This window comes from Oreochromis aureus, linkage group 7 (genome assembly GCF_013358895.1).
Source record: "Oreochromis aureus strain Israel breed Guangdong linkage group 7, ZZ_aureus, whole genome shotgun sequence".
NCBI classification, from domain to species: Eukaryota; Metazoa; Chordata; class Actinopteri; order Cichliformes; family Cichlidae; genus Oreochromis; species Oreochromis aureus.
This window is the reverse complement of record NC_052948.1, coordinates 45,283,112-45,300,887: the sequence shown is the minus strand read 5'-3', so window position 1 is coordinate 45,300,887 and position 17,776 is coordinate 45,283,112. Positions and strand designations below refer to the sequence as shown.

General features: G+C 42.0%; 1 protein-coding gene across 6 annotated transcripts in view; it reads right to left on the bottom strand.

The window, feature by feature from the left end:
• dnm1a (dynamin 1a) overlaps nt 1-17,776 on the bottom strand; it is a 63,623-nt gene that overhangs the window by 25,026 nt on the left and 20,821 nt on the right. For 3 of the 6 annotated variants that reach the window (XM_031754612.2, XM_031754616.2, XM_039615640.1), the window contains exons 11-15: nt 14,359-14,445; nt 12,475-12,545; nt 12,338-12,389; nt 3,710-3,721; nt 1,783-1,896 (exon numbers count right to left, since the gene is read on the bottom strand). In XM_031754612.2, coding sequence (XP_031610472.1) covers nt 1,783-1,896; nt 3,710-3,721; nt 12,338-12,389; nt 12,475-12,545; nt 14,359-14,445 — 336 coding nt within the window. Of the gene's footprint in view, nt 1-1,782; nt 1,897-2,194; nt 2,225-3,709; nt 3,722-12,337; nt 12,390-12,474; nt 12,546-14,358; nt 14,446-17,776 lie in introns of all 6 variants that reach the window. The other 3 variants (XM_031754613.2, XM_031754615.2, XM_039615639.1) reach the window with 2 other exon arrangements.

Genomic DNA, 17,776 nt, shown 5'->3' with positions numbered 1-17,776 from the left:
TGTTGGTTCTAGGTCTCCATGCGTCCTCACAGCTCCATGTTCAAATAAATAGACATTATAAGAGAGAGGTAACAGATGGAGGGAGGAGACAGGAATAAAAAAAACAGGAGACTGTGACAAGGAAAGACTGAGACAGAAAGCAAGAGGCGAGGAAAGGATGACAGACTGTTTCTTTTGTTTTTTGGGATGAACTTTTGAGGACGTCTCTGGGAAAGAAGGAGGGAAAAGGCAGGAAGGGAGGATGTAATGTACTAAACCAGCCCTTCCTACCTCTTTGCATCCCCCATCTGTGCTACCTCTTCTCCCCACTTTCTCTCCTCACATGGTCCTTGTTACTCCTGCTGCTAACCAGCTAACGAGAGACACTCCTGCCTCCACCCCTACGATCCAGTCCCCCTCTCGCTTTGTGCCCCTTCTTTGAAATAAAGTAGGTTTATTAGAAGCAGCTTGTGTGTGTGTGTGTGTGTGTGTGTGTGTGTGTGTGTGTGTGTGTGTGTGTGTGTGTTTGTGTAATTAGGAACAGGGCAATGCAAGGGCTCTGGTATGCACATATGTGTGCCAGCTTCAATGTCTGACATGCTGTGGGGTCCTGACTTTTTAGAAAGGTCTGCTCAGTCCTACACACACACACACACACACACACACACACACACACACACACACAGTCTGATGTCAGCGCGCACAGAGGCTGTGGCTAAGGCATGGAGACAGCGAGACTGTGGCTAGCTCCTAATAGTTCTGCAAAGCATCATGGGACACCGCTTTGACCAGTAAGTCCAGTAACAAGGCATGTCAGGGCGAATCATATCAGTGTGCAGAAGATAACACTGACCAGCAGTCATAGCTGCCAGTGGAATGAGTCGGATTGAATGTTGGACCAGGTCACGAAGAATAAACACTCGGATCCCAGGAAAATTCTGTCGGGTTGTGCGGTAAAGATGCAGAAAAACCGCCACAGTAAAATGTAATTTCATAGTGTCATACAGTAGGAATCGGATCACAAGACTACATGCTGTATAATCAAATTATACTGTGAGGAAATGTCAATTTTGTCAAGTTTTGTTTTTCCCAAACAAGCTTTTTCCTAATTATATGAAACCGCCAAACTCCAAAGTCCTGTCAAACTGAAGTACACCAAAAAACGGAGCGGCTGACTAGTCTGACGTTTGCTAAACACAGAAAAATCTGTGTCAGCACATAAGTTGGAACACAAGAATCAGAATACTGTTGATCTGTGGTCATTTGCACTGCACGGACATAATATTGTTTATCCATCAGGGGGCACTATCCAGTTTATTTTTCAACTCGTTAAATGACCCATTTTAAGTCCCTTTCTGTTTTTTTATTTATATATTATGGTCAACGCACACAAAAGGAAAAAACAACATGTCTCAGATCATCATCATAAGATTTTCAAATATTGATCTGAGCCTTCAAAACTGAGTTTCAGTCGGGTTTAACTTTGAATCAATTATCCTGCAAAGAACCCTTTGTTTCCCTTTCAAAACAAAGCTCTGTTTCTATGCAGTAACAAGCACTTGTAGTGCAGTGTCGCATACTTTTATGAATCTCTTACGCTGCATTTTTCTTTGGAAAACACTACAAAGCAGTTGGCTGATGCTTCGGGCAGATGATTCAGTCATCAGGTCTGCAGCTCAGACCGCAAACAGAACTCTAAACCAAGACTTTGAGTGTGCAGATACTGAAACATGCAAACACACACAAACACCCTGACCGTGTGACTCCGTGTGCACGAGCGACTTTACGTGAACTCTGTCTCACCTCATCATCCTTGTACCAGGACAGACTCTCGGCGGTGAGGACAAACCAGTACTCCTTGGCGCCTCCCTTCATGATGCCGATGTTATTAATGGTCAGCCAGCCCTTCCTGATCACCTGAGAAACAGACGGATATAGCAGACACACAGAAAGGAAATGAGCTGAAACTCAACCACCATTTGCACATTTCACAAAGTTAACATTAACATCCATCAACCTTTACATTTACAGACATTTACCACACACATATGTAGGCCTACTTACACAGCAGAAGTGAATGAGGTAACAAAAACGCTCAGCTAAACCACCAACACACTCCTCGCACTCGCTCTCTTTTTTCTCCTCAGCTCTCTTGTATTTCATTCCCTCCACTTTACAGTCACACATACAGTACGATGGTGTGCAGGTTATTTACCTTGAACCGATCGTTAACTCCTCTCTCCGGCTGAATGAGAATGTGGAGAGAATATTACAAAGCTATGCCAGCATTGGGCATTTAGTAAAAGGCCAAATACACACGACTGGTCAACTGCCAGCACATTACAGCCGGCTGCTGGGATGGCAGCAAGGGGACAGCAAGCAGGGTGAGGGACGAGGCAGATAAGGAGGCTGCAGTGGCCCGTGTCACCTTTTGAAGATCATGCAGTGAAATGCAGGCGATCCTGTTTTATGCTACACTGTAGGTATGAGCTTTGCAAATGGAAGCAGCAGATTAATTATCTGAGCAAGAGCATTTAAATGACATACATTCAATTCAATTGTTTCCCTTTAAAGTAGTTTAAAGCAGAATAAAAGAATTTAAAGCTGGAAATTACCTACCGACAATGTAAACCCATCGAAAATCTTTAAATAATTAATAATTAATCTCTATAAAGAGTTTATAATTCCTGAACATTTAGATTAGGATCTATCATAAGGTGTGGTTAGCTTTAAGCATAACTTGGTGGCCTGTAAAGGATTTTTTATATCTGAAAGATTATCTAAGACGCAGCGGTGTTTTCAGAAACATTTTTAATGTTGAGTTTGTACTTTCATGCTCTCCTAAATTTCCCTGCATGGAGGTCAGACCAGCAGTGAATGAGAAGAGCAGAAGCTTCGGGGTCTTTAAGGGCCAATGATATCCATCTATAAACAGGATGTTAAGTTCACCACTTTGCTTACAATGTGCCCCTAACCTTTGACCCTTCTCTGGGTGGAAGCAGTGACAGCTACAGGGATGCCATATGTCTGTAGGTATTCATGTCCTCTGGCCTTCTGTGTTACTTTGAATTTAGAAGAGGCAGGGGAACGCTAAGACCACTTTGATCACTATTTCCAGGGAAAACATTTATCAGAATTTTTTCAGACTCTCTTCTTTTCTGTCTTTCGTCTTTACTGCTTCTTTAGACGTGTGACTCCCTCTTCATGTAGTTCAAGCTACTGCTGGGGGGCATCTATTTACTGCCAAAGCAAATCAACTGCAGAGCCAAAGCCACACTGAACATCTCCAAACTGGGCCTTTCTGAAAGATGCATGTGGGGTTCACGCACACACACACACACGCACACACAAAATAACATTATATAACAGAGAATCACACTTCTTTTTATGTGTACAAAAGCTTTTTATGGCATATTTACAACCCTGAAATGTAATTGTGTTTCTGCGGGGATGACATAGCTGAAAAAAAGGAGCACAGGGAAGCAGCCAAGCATCTCTAACTACAGCCACCTGCTAATCTACTAGCACTTACTCTGAATGTTATTTCATACACAGAGACTCACACACACACACTCATGTATCCACTATTAATTACAGCCTAAAATACATACACGTTTAAACATTTATAAACACATAAATCCTGATATATGTAACGTGTACGGATACGAGCTCATACATACAAATGCTCACCTGCAGACATGCACAGAATCACAACCCCCACACTACTCACCATGATTTCATCCTAAAGTGGAAAAGCCACAGAGAGAAGGAGGAAGGGACGAAAGAGAGTGTTAGAGTGGATTGTTAAATGTTTGTCATTTTTATGCTTGCCAACTTTGATGAAAGGGATTCCACTGTCCTTCCCCCCAGATTCTCAGGGTTCTGGGTAGGGGGCTGTAATGTTTTATTGCAGATACATCCTATCTGGAGGATCCACTTCTTTTGATGTAAGCTTCCTGCGGTTACGACCCTTTGGTCAGCAGGAGGTCTTTACCACACACACACACACACACACACACACACACACACACACACACACACAGTGCCTCGTCTTTGTAACCAAGGGGGGTTAAGAGGGGAGGTACGTGTTGTAAACTATTGTGTGAACTGTAACAGTTTGTCAATAAATAGCTGCGAGGGAAGCTGCTCTTAGAAGGACTTTGGACTGGAGACAGGTTAGGAGCGTAAGCTCCGAGCTGGTTCTTGACCAAGGACTTCCCTTGCTAGCAAGTAAAGGATGTTCGTCTTGTTTTTCTTTCATGGGAATAAGTCCTGGATACAGCGGGGTCTGAGTTGAGGCCCAACATTTATTTGGTCCTTCGAGAGCCGGAGCCTAACACATCGCATTCACCGAGGAGAGGGAGAGGACGCCACCGCAACGTCTGGGATGATTGGCGGAAAGCCCTAGTGCCTTGCTTGTCACTAGGCCGGAAAGTTTGTGCCTGAACTCCCCTCGGGATGGATGGCGATTGACGGGAACCAGAGACCCTTCCCATGAACGGAAACAACACGAACAGTGAGTAGAACAGGCCTTATGCGTCACTGAGACTGCGCGGGCAGACGCGGGTCCAGAGGAGCGCTGGTTGCGCGGGTTTCACGCGAACCTAAAACAATAGAGAGCGGCTACGTGACCGTGCGGTTTCTCGCAGGTACGGGAGTGCGCCAGCCGTGCGGGAAGGTCGCAGGCTACTAAAGAAACGGCTCCGTAGCTGCGCGGTTTCACGCGAGCACGGGAGTGCGTTGGACTGTGCGTTTAGGACGCAGGTCCATGAGAGCTGTGCGTGCAGACGCAAGCGATAGGCCTATGTTGTGTGTGTGCGGGCCAGACGTGGTCTGCGTGAGTGTGGCTGATTGTTGTCTTGTAATGAAGACTAAACCGAGTAAGTCTGCCTTGAGAGAGAATGAAATAACTGCAAAGTTTTTTTTATTGGGCAGCACGTGGTGTGTGGTTTGTTGATGAATGAAGTGAAATTGTGCTCTAAGCAGAAGTGAGTGTGAGCGTGTCTGACGTCACGGTGTGTGTGAAAAGGTATCCAGCTGGGGCAGACGTGATTCTGTAGGTCACCTGCCCAGCGGACAAAGAAATAACATAGTTGTGTGGTGAATGATAGCATGAAGAGTGTTTGGTGTTTCTCAGCCTGAAACAGCTGTAATGCTACTTTCTGTTTTGGAGAGAAGGATAGTTAAAAAAAAACAAAACAGGGAGAGAGAGAGAGAGAGAGAGATGTGTGTTGTTTTAAGCAGTGATGAGAATAATGAAAATGTGATGAGAGGAACACAAAAACATACAGAAAATGGATTAACTATACTAACCCTACATGCATATACACAATAAATGATACTCATGAAGACCAGACAGCATCTTAAGCATGAGATTCTGTTTGTCATCTTGTCCAAGTCACTAGTAAGATGAAAGTGATACATAGACTAGTGGACTGAATATTATAGGAGGACAGATGACTGCATCATAGAGGAAAACAGAATGCTGATGAGGGGTCTTAAATGAGTGAGCTGATTGTGAGTTTCTGGTGTGTGAAGAAGTTTTACCATGGCACACATTTGGTTACATGAGAAGAAACTTATTATGTGATGGGACAACAGGGTTATGCTGTATGTTGTGTGTGGCTGATTGGATGAATGTTTGAGATTGATCTAGTTGTTGATTTGTCTTTTGTTATTAAGTTGAGCCTGCCAAATGGGTTGTTACGATTTATCCCCCTGGCATGAAGAACACGTGTCATGACTTACCAAGGCCTTTCTTTCCTTTGCTTTCCTTTATTTTCTTTCCTTTCTTTTTATTTTGTTACTTTCATGGTGCACTGAAAGTTTCATTTGATGATCTCTGTTTGAGCAGATATCCACGATTAGAATAAAAGAGCTATACGACTCGTCGTCGAAAACTGTTGCAAAGTGAGCTTCTCCAAAAATTAAAATGAGCTCAGGAGAAAGCCACTTATTTGGGACAATCAGAAAACAAGTCCCTGTCAAAAAGGATTCAGAGAGGGAATCCAATTTAAAGTTTTTCTTTTTCCTTTTGAAATGACGTTATTTTGCTGTGGGTGAAAATGAAAATGCGACGATAAAATTCCACAATCAGCAAAGAGAAAGAATGGATGACTGTGTGAATGAGTGAGAATTTTAAAATAAATGGGGAACTAACTAACTGACTGACAAAAGCTGACAAGACTGACTAAATTAACACCATTGTGTGAAGTTAACCCCCACCTGACAAAGGTGTGGATGTATCTCTGTGTCTTCTGTTGCAGGAGCAGAAGGAGACCACAGGAGGAAACTTGGGTCACATGACTATGTGAACTCTGCAAATTTAACCTTGTAGTTTAAAATTTTCTGTGTCTGTGAATTTACCATGGGTGTGTTATTTACTACTTTGTGTTGCTCACAGAGATTACTGTGAGAAAGAGTGTATACAAATGCGCAGCGCTAACATTTACCCTTCTTTTTACAGCAGATGGTTAATCATGTGATTCGATCATGTGATTTATAGCAGGACACAACTTAATGATGTTTTTTATCACAGGATTACTGAGATTTGGTGTGAAGAAAACTGTGGTTACACGCTGTGTGTTGGTGATTAAATTACACTGTGTTGTGGAGAAAATATGAATGTTACAGGGGAGAAGTGAATACAGTTTGAGATATACTGTGATGAAACTATTGTTACTTTTTCTACAGCGAGTGTTAACTTTATGACTTTTCACAGCTTCTCTGGAATCTGAATGGCCGACACCTGATAACCAGGATGAACTGTTTTTGGCTAATGTTTGTTTTTCTTTAAGAGTGCTTGTAAAGGATTCAGCACAGACAGACAAGTGACAATTGACCAAATGTGCAGTGGTTACAGAATAGTTGAACATGGGGCTCATTAGCCGGCCACTATTGAGCTCATAGTGATAAAATGAGTGGAGTGACGTTGCTTAAGGAAAGTCACCGATTAAATTGTGGAATAAATTGGGATGATTCATGATTTGGGACAAATTATGATAATAAGAGTGATTTAATGATTGGAGAAAACCTGCACATGATATTTGTCTTTTATGCTGAATACTTTATTATTATTCCTTTGATCTATAGTCGGTTGAAAATGTGAAGTTTGATTTAACGAATTTGTCTTCCAGGATACAGGCTCCAGGTGGAGCTGAGAGTTAGACAAGCTAAACATTTAATTGCTGACTATTGTTTTAACACAGGGTTACAGGTTTGAGTGAAGCTGCTCCAAGGGACAAACCCTGGAGATTGTTTTAGGGAGACTGTGCAACATTCTTGTACATGTCTCATTGGGGAGTTGACACGTGGCGGAAGCCATGTGGCAAGAGGAGTGTCATTTTAATTTGCAGATGTCGCGAGATGCCATGACGAGAAGGAGTGACTGAGGAGATCGTCCATAAGATGGAAGCTGAGGCCAGGAGAGAGGCTTCAGGAGGATCGGAGATCACCTTCAGCACAGAGAGCTGTGCTACTGGGCTTCCAGGAGATCGTCATGAGGAGACTCTGCACAGCAAAATCTTAAATAAGCTGAAAGACTTTCGACGTTGACATTGAGGAAGACAACTAAGGTGTACGACGTGCTCTGCCTTTAAAATCTTCAGCAACGTTGAATCATGAGGATTTGAGGGAGCGTGCCAAGCTCCAAAAAGTGACAGCGCAGAGGAGGTCCAGCGATGGACTTGTGGTTCTGTGAATAGCATAAATGCCAGGTGACTGTGATATAACTAACAGCACTTTTTTTTTCCACAAGTGAAGCCAGTAACTTACTATCCTAAAAGATTAGCTCTAGTTGCTTGTGCTTTACCTCCATGCGTGAGATCAGTATGTGCAGCAGCCTAAGCTGTACAATGTTTCAGGATATAGTTTTTCACCTTTTTGACATTGTTAGTTCTACACGAGGTAGATGTCTTCTACTGCAGGCTAAAATTACATTTCTGTCACCTACAAGACACTTGTCTTTAATGTTACTGTTACTCTCACAACCACATATAACCATAAAGTGATGCACAATTCTGAATCCGTCAAACCTTTTGCCAACGAAGGAAGAGGGCACTTCTCATGAGTGTAGAGAACACGTAGAGAAGGAGTGTAAGCTGAGGGATGACTTGATAGCTGTGCCACTTGGTGAGGGAAAGGTTTGGTTTGTTGATGGTTTGGGTTTTACAACAGTAGAGAGACAGACTAAAACAGGTTTTACTGTAGAAGATTATCTGTGCAGGACAACTAGCATGTTTCATATTTGCTTGAGCAGCAGAGATGCTAGCTTTAACGGAAGTGTGTAAAGCTGCACAGAAATAAGAGGTGACAATATACACTGATAGCCAATATGCATTTGCTACATTACATTTCTTTGTAGTACAGGGGGTGAGTCGAGGTGTGACAGCCTCTACAGGGAAACCTGTAGAACACGCCAAACTCTTGCAAAATCTGCTGGAGGCAGAGTTATTGCCCAGTAGGATTGCAGTTTGCAAATGTGTAGCACACATGTGAGGGAAAGATCCGGTTGCATTAGAGAATGCTTTTGCACATAAGATCGCAAACGAAGTAACTTTAGGAGAGCATGTTGTTAACGTTTTAGCAGTGCAATGCCAGCAGACGTTGCCTATTATGCGAGGTGCACTGGTGGACATGCAGGGCCACTGACCTACTGCAGAAAAACAGTTGTGACTTACAGAAGGAGCGAGCTTGCAGGATGGTGTTTGTTATCTGTGTGATAAACCAATACTGCCTTAGAATTTGTATAAGACTGCTGCTATTTTGCGCCATGGGCTTTGCCATGTCGCAACAGGAGGGAGATAATGAGTAGTTTATACTTTAACATTAAATACCCTTTAAAAAAAAATTTTGCAGGTCATGTATGATATGTTGCAAGCATAATTCTCGGGGTAATTTCAGACCTAAGAGAGGGAAATTCCCCAGACCCAGTCACCCATTTCAAGTTACTCACATGGACTATAGAGCTGTCCAACTGTAATAACTATGAGTACTGTTTAGTGATAGTGTGTCCTTTTTCAAAGTGGGTAGAAATTGTACCAACTAGGGAAGCAGATGCCATTTCGGTTGCCAAAGCAATATGTAAGAATATCATTTGGGACATGGGATTCCTGAGACCATTTATAGTGATAATGGTCCACATTTTGAAAATGAAGTGATTAGATTGATGGCACAACATCTAGGGATAACACTAAAAACATCATTGTTTATATCACCCACAAAGTGCAGGGTTGATAGGGAGACCTAATGGAACAGTAAAACTAAGACTTAGGAAGAGACGTAGGACATGGTTAAATGGTATAGAATTAGTTAAGATGTATATGAATGTACATGAGGATTACTCCAACAGAGAATGGTCTGACTCGTTGAGATTATATATGTTAGAGCATTTAGAGTTCTAGTCTTCTGTAGTGATGATAGGAGAGCAGAAGAGAGACCATATTAGCAGATTAGATGCTTTAAAATGTTTAAAAATAAAGAAGTCTTGAGAACAAATGATCTGCCAGATGATTCTGTTTCTCCGCAGGAGCAGAGTCTGAAGTCTGGAGATTGAATGTTGTTAAGGCCATGGAGAGGAAGTGCGGGTCCAGTCCACGGTGGGAAGGTCCATATCGGATGCTGCTGATGACGACCACAGCAGTGAAGATTGCTGGAAGAAACACTTGGATACATCAAGCGCACTGCAAGAAGGTGACACACATCCAGGCCAGCTCGGGGTAAGTGGCAGGAAGACCGGGTACAAAGGGGGGGGAAAGCCTCCAGGGCCCCTCGTCTCAATCCGGTGAAGAAACCAACTGAGCCACAGGTACTCATCAGATGGCTGGGAATGTGCTGTGCGCCTTCTTGTGCCTGTGGACCCAGAGTGGGATGACAGGAGCGCACTGGGACAGAGCAAACCACACCCAGTACCCACATGGGGTTTTCAACTAACTACTGATGGCAGTCTGTGAACACAACCGCTCACATAAAGAACGAGACCAATGGTTATGCTTGTGATGCCACTGGCTACACATTCTTCTGGACTGTGGCCATATAGCATCACTGGGAGCGAGACAGTTTGTTTGGTTGCCTTGGCAACACATCCAGGAGTAAACATACTTGGAACACTGCCAACTTTTCAACTTCTGAACCTGAATGGACGGTTGATTCACCAGTAGCTGGGACGGTGAACTGCTCTGATACGACAGACCTGCTAGTCTGACTCAAAGTATCTGACTTGCTGCAGGACATTGAACAGCTAAACGAACTGGAAATAGGCCAGTTGCCTATGTGTATGAAGGCCAATGGATTAGTCCAAGTTGGAGATTTACGATGAAATTTGTGCAACATCACCTATTCTTTTTGTGCTCTGCAAGAAGGATGCAAACAGAGAAGCCTTTTGTCTACATTTACATCATGAACACTTCTGTAAGCTGGTTGAGGTTTTGAGCCAAGAAGATCAAAACACCTTGATCCAATTTCCTTTATAAAGCTTTTCCTGTGGTGACAACAGGACAGGAGAAGAGTTGTAAATGCAGATAATTCACCACTTGACTCTAACCCCCACAGGATGCCTACAGTGAGAAGATTTGGGGGGTTGATAGGAGTCATAAAGAAGGGTGTTAACCAGGCTACAGCTTTGAAGTCAGCTGAGAGCCACATGGACAAACGATAAAGTCAACTGATGTGTTTGAATGTCTATGTCTGTATACAGTTGGATTGTAGTGACATATGATTTTTGAGTATGTTGATTATTCTTTTTGACTATTACATTCAGTTGTTTACTTGCAGGAATACATAATGAATCGCATGACAGGAGTAGATGCACCACAAGGCTGGAGAGCTTGGTTGATGTCTGGTCCTTGGTGGCATTTTCTTTTGGAAATATTAATTCCTGTTTTTGGACTGTTGACATTGATTTGCTTATGTATAGGATGAATTTTACCGTATATAAGATCAATGCGAACTAAGATGATTTCTGATACATTTGTTAATTATGTACTTTTACAACAGTATGAATTGACTGACATGAATGATATGACAGAAGCCTGTGTATACATGACGCCTGCGCTGAAAATGTTAAGCAAAAGGTGCATGGCTAAGAATATATTACACAGGAATAATTTGGAGCATAAAAATCACAAAACAGGAGGGAATGTTAGAGTGGATTGTTAAATGTTTGTCATTTTTATGCTTGCCAACTTTGATGAAAGGGATTCCACTGTCCTTCCCCCCAGATTCTCAGGGTTCTGGGTAGGGGGCTGTAATGTTTTATTGCAGATACATCCTATCTGGAGGATCCACTTCTTTTGATGTAAGCTTCCTGCGGTTACGACCCTTTGGTCAGCAGGAGGTCTTTACCACACACACACACACACACACACACACACACACACACACACACACACACACACAGTGCCTCGTCTTTGTAACCAAGGGGGGTTAAGAGGGGAGGTACGTGTTGTAAACTATTGTGTGAACTGTAACAGTTTGTCAATAAATAGCTGCGAGGGAAGCTGCTCTTAGAAGGACTTTGGACTGGAGACAGGTTAGGAGCGTAAGCTCCGAGCTGGTTCTTGACCAAGGACTTCCCTTGCTAGCAAGTAAAGGATGTTCGTCTTGTTTTTCTTTCATGGGAATAAGTCCTGGATACAGCGGGGTCTGAGTTGAGGCCCAACAGAGAGCAAAGAAGAAAACACTCAGAAGAAACTTGAGCCAACAAAATGACAGATACTAAAACATATAGAGCTGAGAAGAAGAAGAAGAAGAAGAGAGTAAAATAAAAATATGCTAAAAGTAGAAGAAGAATGCACAGGAAGCGCTTCAAAACACTTTAAAAAAGCAACGTCATGCAAAAGCTGTTACTGAACAATAAATATGTAGCCATTACACTTAAATATTCAGTTACTGTACTGTGTTGTTTTTTTTAATTAGAAGGCTTTCTATTGGGTGGAAAGATAATAACTGTTGTTGTCTTTAAAGCTTTAAACCGCAGGAGCTATCATGGTTTTTCACCAAAAGGACAAGCTGTTTCGTGACCACACAAGTGTTGTCCATTATTGTGTAACGTGTACAAGAGCAGCACAGGGTTGTGGCATTGTATAACCAATGGGCTGTTGCCCACTGTAACCATAGACCGTATAGCTGTGCAACATTTACCATGAGCGAAAACACAAGAGCTGAGTGCTAACAGAACTAAGCCTTAGGGTAAAACTTCATAAAGTTCAGCTGGCACGTTGCTTGCCAACAGACAAAACATATTTGGAGGAGTGGAATCATCATGTTACAGCAGCTGAAAGAGGCCTGGAGTGAACAGCACAGCCCTGCACTATTAAGCAAGAATACAGACAGCGTGTCTGCCTGTTAGTGATCGGAGTACCTGATTGCCGGCTGCTTTCTTCTTGCTCAATTGGTTGATCCTCTGCTGGGCACTGCACAACAAGACATGCGATACTGTACTTTGACCTTAGGTAGTAAAGACTTTCCACTGTAGCGGCAGCAGATTTCTAAACTTACTTGGCAAATCCGATGAAGTCCTCATGGTTAGTGTTCATATAGGACAGCTCAATGTCTATCAACAGCAACACCTGAACAGAGAGAGTAAAACAGTCAGTTTTATACTTATATATCATATTTTGGAGCCCTGGTCCCCAGCTTTCATTTTGTAATACATTCAGCTGTACTCAGTGAATTAAATCTGAGCTACTTTCAATGTATCATTGAATCTGAATAATCTTTATTATCACTATACACACAGAGCAATGCAACATCACAAAACCGGTTTCTTGGAGTTTTCCTTTTTTTAACTTCTTTCTCGTAGCAGTGTGTATGTGTATGTGTGTGTGTGTGTGTGTGTGTGTGTGTGTGTGTGTGTGTGTGTGTGTGTGTGTGTGTGTGTGTGTGTGTGTGTGTGTGTGTGTGTGTGCATTTACACGGAAATGTTTGGAAAGGTCATAGCATCCAGTGAAAATTCTAGGGGAAGGAGGCAGCACAGAGGTTACACTGTCACCTCACAGCATGAAGTTCCTGATTCAAAACCCAGCTGGGAACTTTCCATGTTCTTCCTGTACCTACATGGGTTTCATTAGAGTGCTCTGGCTTCTGCCTAAAGACATGCATATTAGGTCAACTCACTCAAAAGCCACTGCATTAGGTACACCCTTTCATTTAATTTAGTCATGGTCAAGACCTATTCACGTTCAAAATAAGCATCAGAATAAGAAAGAAAGGTGATTGAAGTTATTCTGAATCTGGCATGGTTGTTGCCAGATGGGCCGGTCTGAGTATTTCAAAAACTGCTGATCTGCTGGGATTTTCCCACACAACCATCTCTAGGGTTTTATGGAGAATGGCTCAAAAAAGAGAAAATGAGCAGAAATTCTCTGGCTAAAAATGCCTTGCTGGTTCTCGAGGTCAGAGGATAATGGTCAAACTGCTTCAAGCTGATAGGAAAGCAACCGAGGTATGCAGAAGAGCATCTCTTAATGTACAACATATCAAACCTTGAAGCAGATGGGCTTCAGCAGTAGACCACATCGGGTGCCACTGATCATTATATATAAACTATGAGCACTGTTGTTGACTATGTCGATCCCTTTAGAATACAGAGCAGGGATTATGGATATGCAGCTGACAAACCTGCAGCATCTGTGTAATACCATCATATCAATATGGACCAAAATCTCAGAAGAATGTTTCCAGCGTGTTAGTAAATCTCTGCTACACACAATAAAGGCAGTTCTGATGTAAAACAGGGTCAAGAACAGTACAAGCAAGCTGTAACTAATAAAGTGGCTGGTGGGTGTATGTGACTTAGGTAAAGTGCTTGAAGTGTTTAGAATAAAGCACTGTATGAATTTATGGTTAAATGTGACTTGTAGTCTTAAGCACTGTGATTGGTCAGTAAGCAAAATTAAACTGATACACTTTAAGAAAAACTATTTCAGCAGGGAAGTGAGTAAGAACAAACTGTTAAAAGCCCCTGCTTCTCTGCAGAAATACTTTCTACATTACAAATTATTATATTCTCCATAAAAAAATGAATATGAAATAAGATTAAAGCACTAAATAGGAGCAGCTTGTAACTGAAAATGGTTTGCAGACATGGAAATTTTGAGATAATGGACCCCTAGTTGGAAACAGACCAGTAAAAAGATCTCACAGCCCGCTTTCATGAAAGAAAAATATCACAACTTTAAGAGACAACAAAGCACTTTCCTTCCTAAGACATCATGACGCGGTTATTATATAGAACAATTACAAATTCCAGCACACACCAGGATGCACACTGATCTAAAACATGACAAAACAATTCGTCCATATCATTGTTTTACGCAAACGTACCCCATTCCACACCATCACAACCCCCCCACACTTTACACTGTAGTTTGTCTGCTTTACCTGTTCTTTAGTACGGCTTTCTCTGTCTCTGATGTGCTGAGTGACAATTCTCTCCATCTCCTCTCTCAGCATGGGGTACTGAGCCAGCTGTGAGCACAGAAAACAGTAGGTAAGTAGCCCAAAAAACAAACACAGATCCCAACACATGCACACACTGTCACACATCAATGTACAAGATTCATTAAACAAATAAAAAAAAAAAAAAGAAGATCTCACAGAACCACAGCACACAGTTCCACAACACAACAAAATACGTTACAGAAACACAATTAAACACGGTGTGTTTGAGGGGGTCTGGGTTTATCGCAGACTCAGCTCTAGTCACTGCTCACCCTGAGTGGGTGTTGACTTGTGTTAGATTAAATAATACGTGCCAAATGTGCATTCGTTCCCACCGTGTAACAAATGCAAGAGAATAGAGCAAAGTCTGTGATTTTTCTTCTTTTTCACCACAAACACAGAATAAACAATGTTCCTGGCAGAAAAAGCTTTCTTTTTCCCAGCACACTGTGGGTCTTTTTCCATGAGCTCATTGCAAAACCCACGAACGCAGACGCTGGTGGGTCTCCAATGTGACACAAACACATTTGGAGAAGTGTGAGGAAAGAGAGAAAAGCAAAAAAAAAATCAAATAATCGCAGCACGAGAAAGAAAGGCTTTCGTGCAAGTTACAGTGCATCTTTGGAGGGTTAGTGAGTAGGTACCGATTGGCCTCTTTCGTTGTTTGGGAGCTTATTTAGCGCCTTCCAGGTCTGGTCCACTGACAGAGAAGATGACACCGATAAAGAAGAAACACTTTAAATAATTTTTGCCAGTATTTGAATTAAATAAGTGAGTTTTTCAGGTCTTACTGCCAATAATAATGAGTCTTTTCAACATCACACAGCATACACTGCATATCTAAAGTTTTAGTGGAGCGAGGTGTTCCAGTGCAAATCATCTGAAGCATATCTGTGATATTTTGGGAATGTTGATTTTATTTAGAAGGCACACGCTACTAACAACGTCATCACTGTGCCGTTACGAATGGAGACTGTTTTGACGAGAAGCATTTCATGTTTTTTGTACCAAATAGCGAAAAGTTACGTGCGCCATATGGAAGCAGCTCAGTGGCAGATAATTTATGCAGGTAGAAAGATGCAACGCAACTTGACGACAGACACGATCTGTCAAAATCTGCTGCTGCGGTCAGTGACTTCAAAACTGACACTGAAAAAAGAACAGTGGAGAGAAAAGAAGTGTTGAGAAAAAGGCTTCAGGCAGAGGCACTCACTTTGATTCAGGCTGGCATGCAATGCAAAGAAGCAGGGAAAGGGTGGAGGGCGGGAGACGGGGAGGTGTGGGAAGACTTCAAACTGACCCCCTTTGTGGATTTTCCCAAACACTGGGTATTATATTACAGTATCTTTTTGATACAATGAAATAACTGCAAAAGTGTGACAGTGAAGAGAAATCCATAGGAGGTGGCACTGCTACTCTGTGCTGGTCAGTCGCTTAGTGAGGAAGCAGCCATTCAAAGGTTTGTGCAGGACGACGGGATGGAGAGGACGAAAGAGAAATGAAAGAAGAAATAAAGAGACGCTCGAATCACGTCAGTTAGTCAATGAGTGGAAGTACACAACCAGTCACTCCGGTATATTAAACCACACTGACAGAGACAGAAAAAGTGTGATTTTAATCCAGTTAAATCAAATGGTTTTTAGACATCATGAAATATACTGTGGAAAAAAACAAAAAGTTGTCTAACATGCGGTGTGCTTGGTTGTCAATATAAGGCCGGTTATAACCGACAAAAAAACAAATGATAACGATAGTTTAGTTAAAATAAAGGTTACGTGGTTACATAAGGAGTAAGGATAGACTGATAATTGCTGATTAAAGTTTAGTGTTTCAAATTAAATGTGAACAAAATTTACATTAATTCATTCATTCGTTCTTTATTTATTGTGGGTCAGTTGACATATACTGCTCAACATTTTATGTCACTTAAAAATGTCCTCATTTTGGGGGGTTTTGTGTCTTTTTTTAATTGAAAAAAAAATGCTTTTTTAATCAAAGATGTTGTAATTGTTGATTATGTTTATCACGGCTGATTAAAGTGGAGTCAGTGGAGTCTCTGGAGCATCAGACTTTGCAAATTTGCAAATCTCAAACTTGTGCACTACTCCCTTTACAGAGCAGCACAATGTGGCTCATGGGGTACCATTCAATTATGCAGCCTTTTGACGTCATTAGTATTGTACAAGCTCTGCATTGCCACATATGTTTGTACATGTTTTCAATAAATCGCTGCACCTTTTTCCCACATAAAGATATAAGACTTTAGCACAGCAACGTAGCTTTTTATGCACAGTCTTCATATAACATTATTTAACATATATAAAATTTAGCATTGGCACTATTTTTGAAATATTAGCTAGTCATTGCATAAAAAAATTATTTTCTTCCATATAACCAATAAATATAATATATAAGGTCTTTTTGGGATACAAATACTGTTTGTCTCTCATATATATCTTTATATAAAGTATGGGTAAAAAAAAATCTCCAGCTATCAGTCTACCCTTACCTGTAAGATTAACAGAGATAGCGAAAGTGGCTTGTTCTTGTTAACATTTTACCTTTTGGCTACACTTCTGTATGGTGAAGGTGAGTTCACTCACTACCATATCTATACACTTCAGTGTGGGCTCCTTCAGCTTTTGGATCTGCTTTTTCACTATGGCTTCAAAAGCCAGGTCGGGGGTGAATAGCCCCGTCCTGCAGAGATAGGCAGGCGGTATGAGAGAGAGAGGAGCAGGAAAGAAATAAAAATGGAAGAAATAGGTGGGGAAAGAGGAAAATTAAAAGCATCGAATGAAGAGTTGTAAGTGGAGGTAGAAAGGAAAAGACAGTAAAAAGATGAGACCAATTTAAAAGAAAGCCGTGAGAACAGATGGTGAGGGAGAGGGGCAGTAAACAGATGAGGCAGGTGAAAATTGGAGATGAAGCAGGAGAACAGATTGAAGATGACAAAGACAAGAGGGGGGAGGGTGTGTGGATAGGTGGGGGGGGGAGGATAAACAGCACAGAAGGAAGAAAGTGCAAGTGAGACATTTGGTTTCCCCCTAAAGCCATTCTGAAACAGGACAGTGCTGGAGCCTCTCTCTATGAACAAAGAAGACGAGGAGGAGGAGAGTGAAAGAAATAGAAAGAGCTCCCAGCCTGCGTGACTCTGCCAGCCAAAAACTCCAAGCAACACACCACGAGACCGCAGCTGTGCACCCCAACCTCCAGCCAAAACAGCCTGATCTCCCCTGGTGTCGAACCCCTCTCCACCCAGCTCTCCTCTGACTTCCAGAGGGAGTCCGATCATGATATTTATCATCCCAGCGCAGTCGCGCTCTTGAACTTGTTTGGTTACAGCCGATCCGCGTGG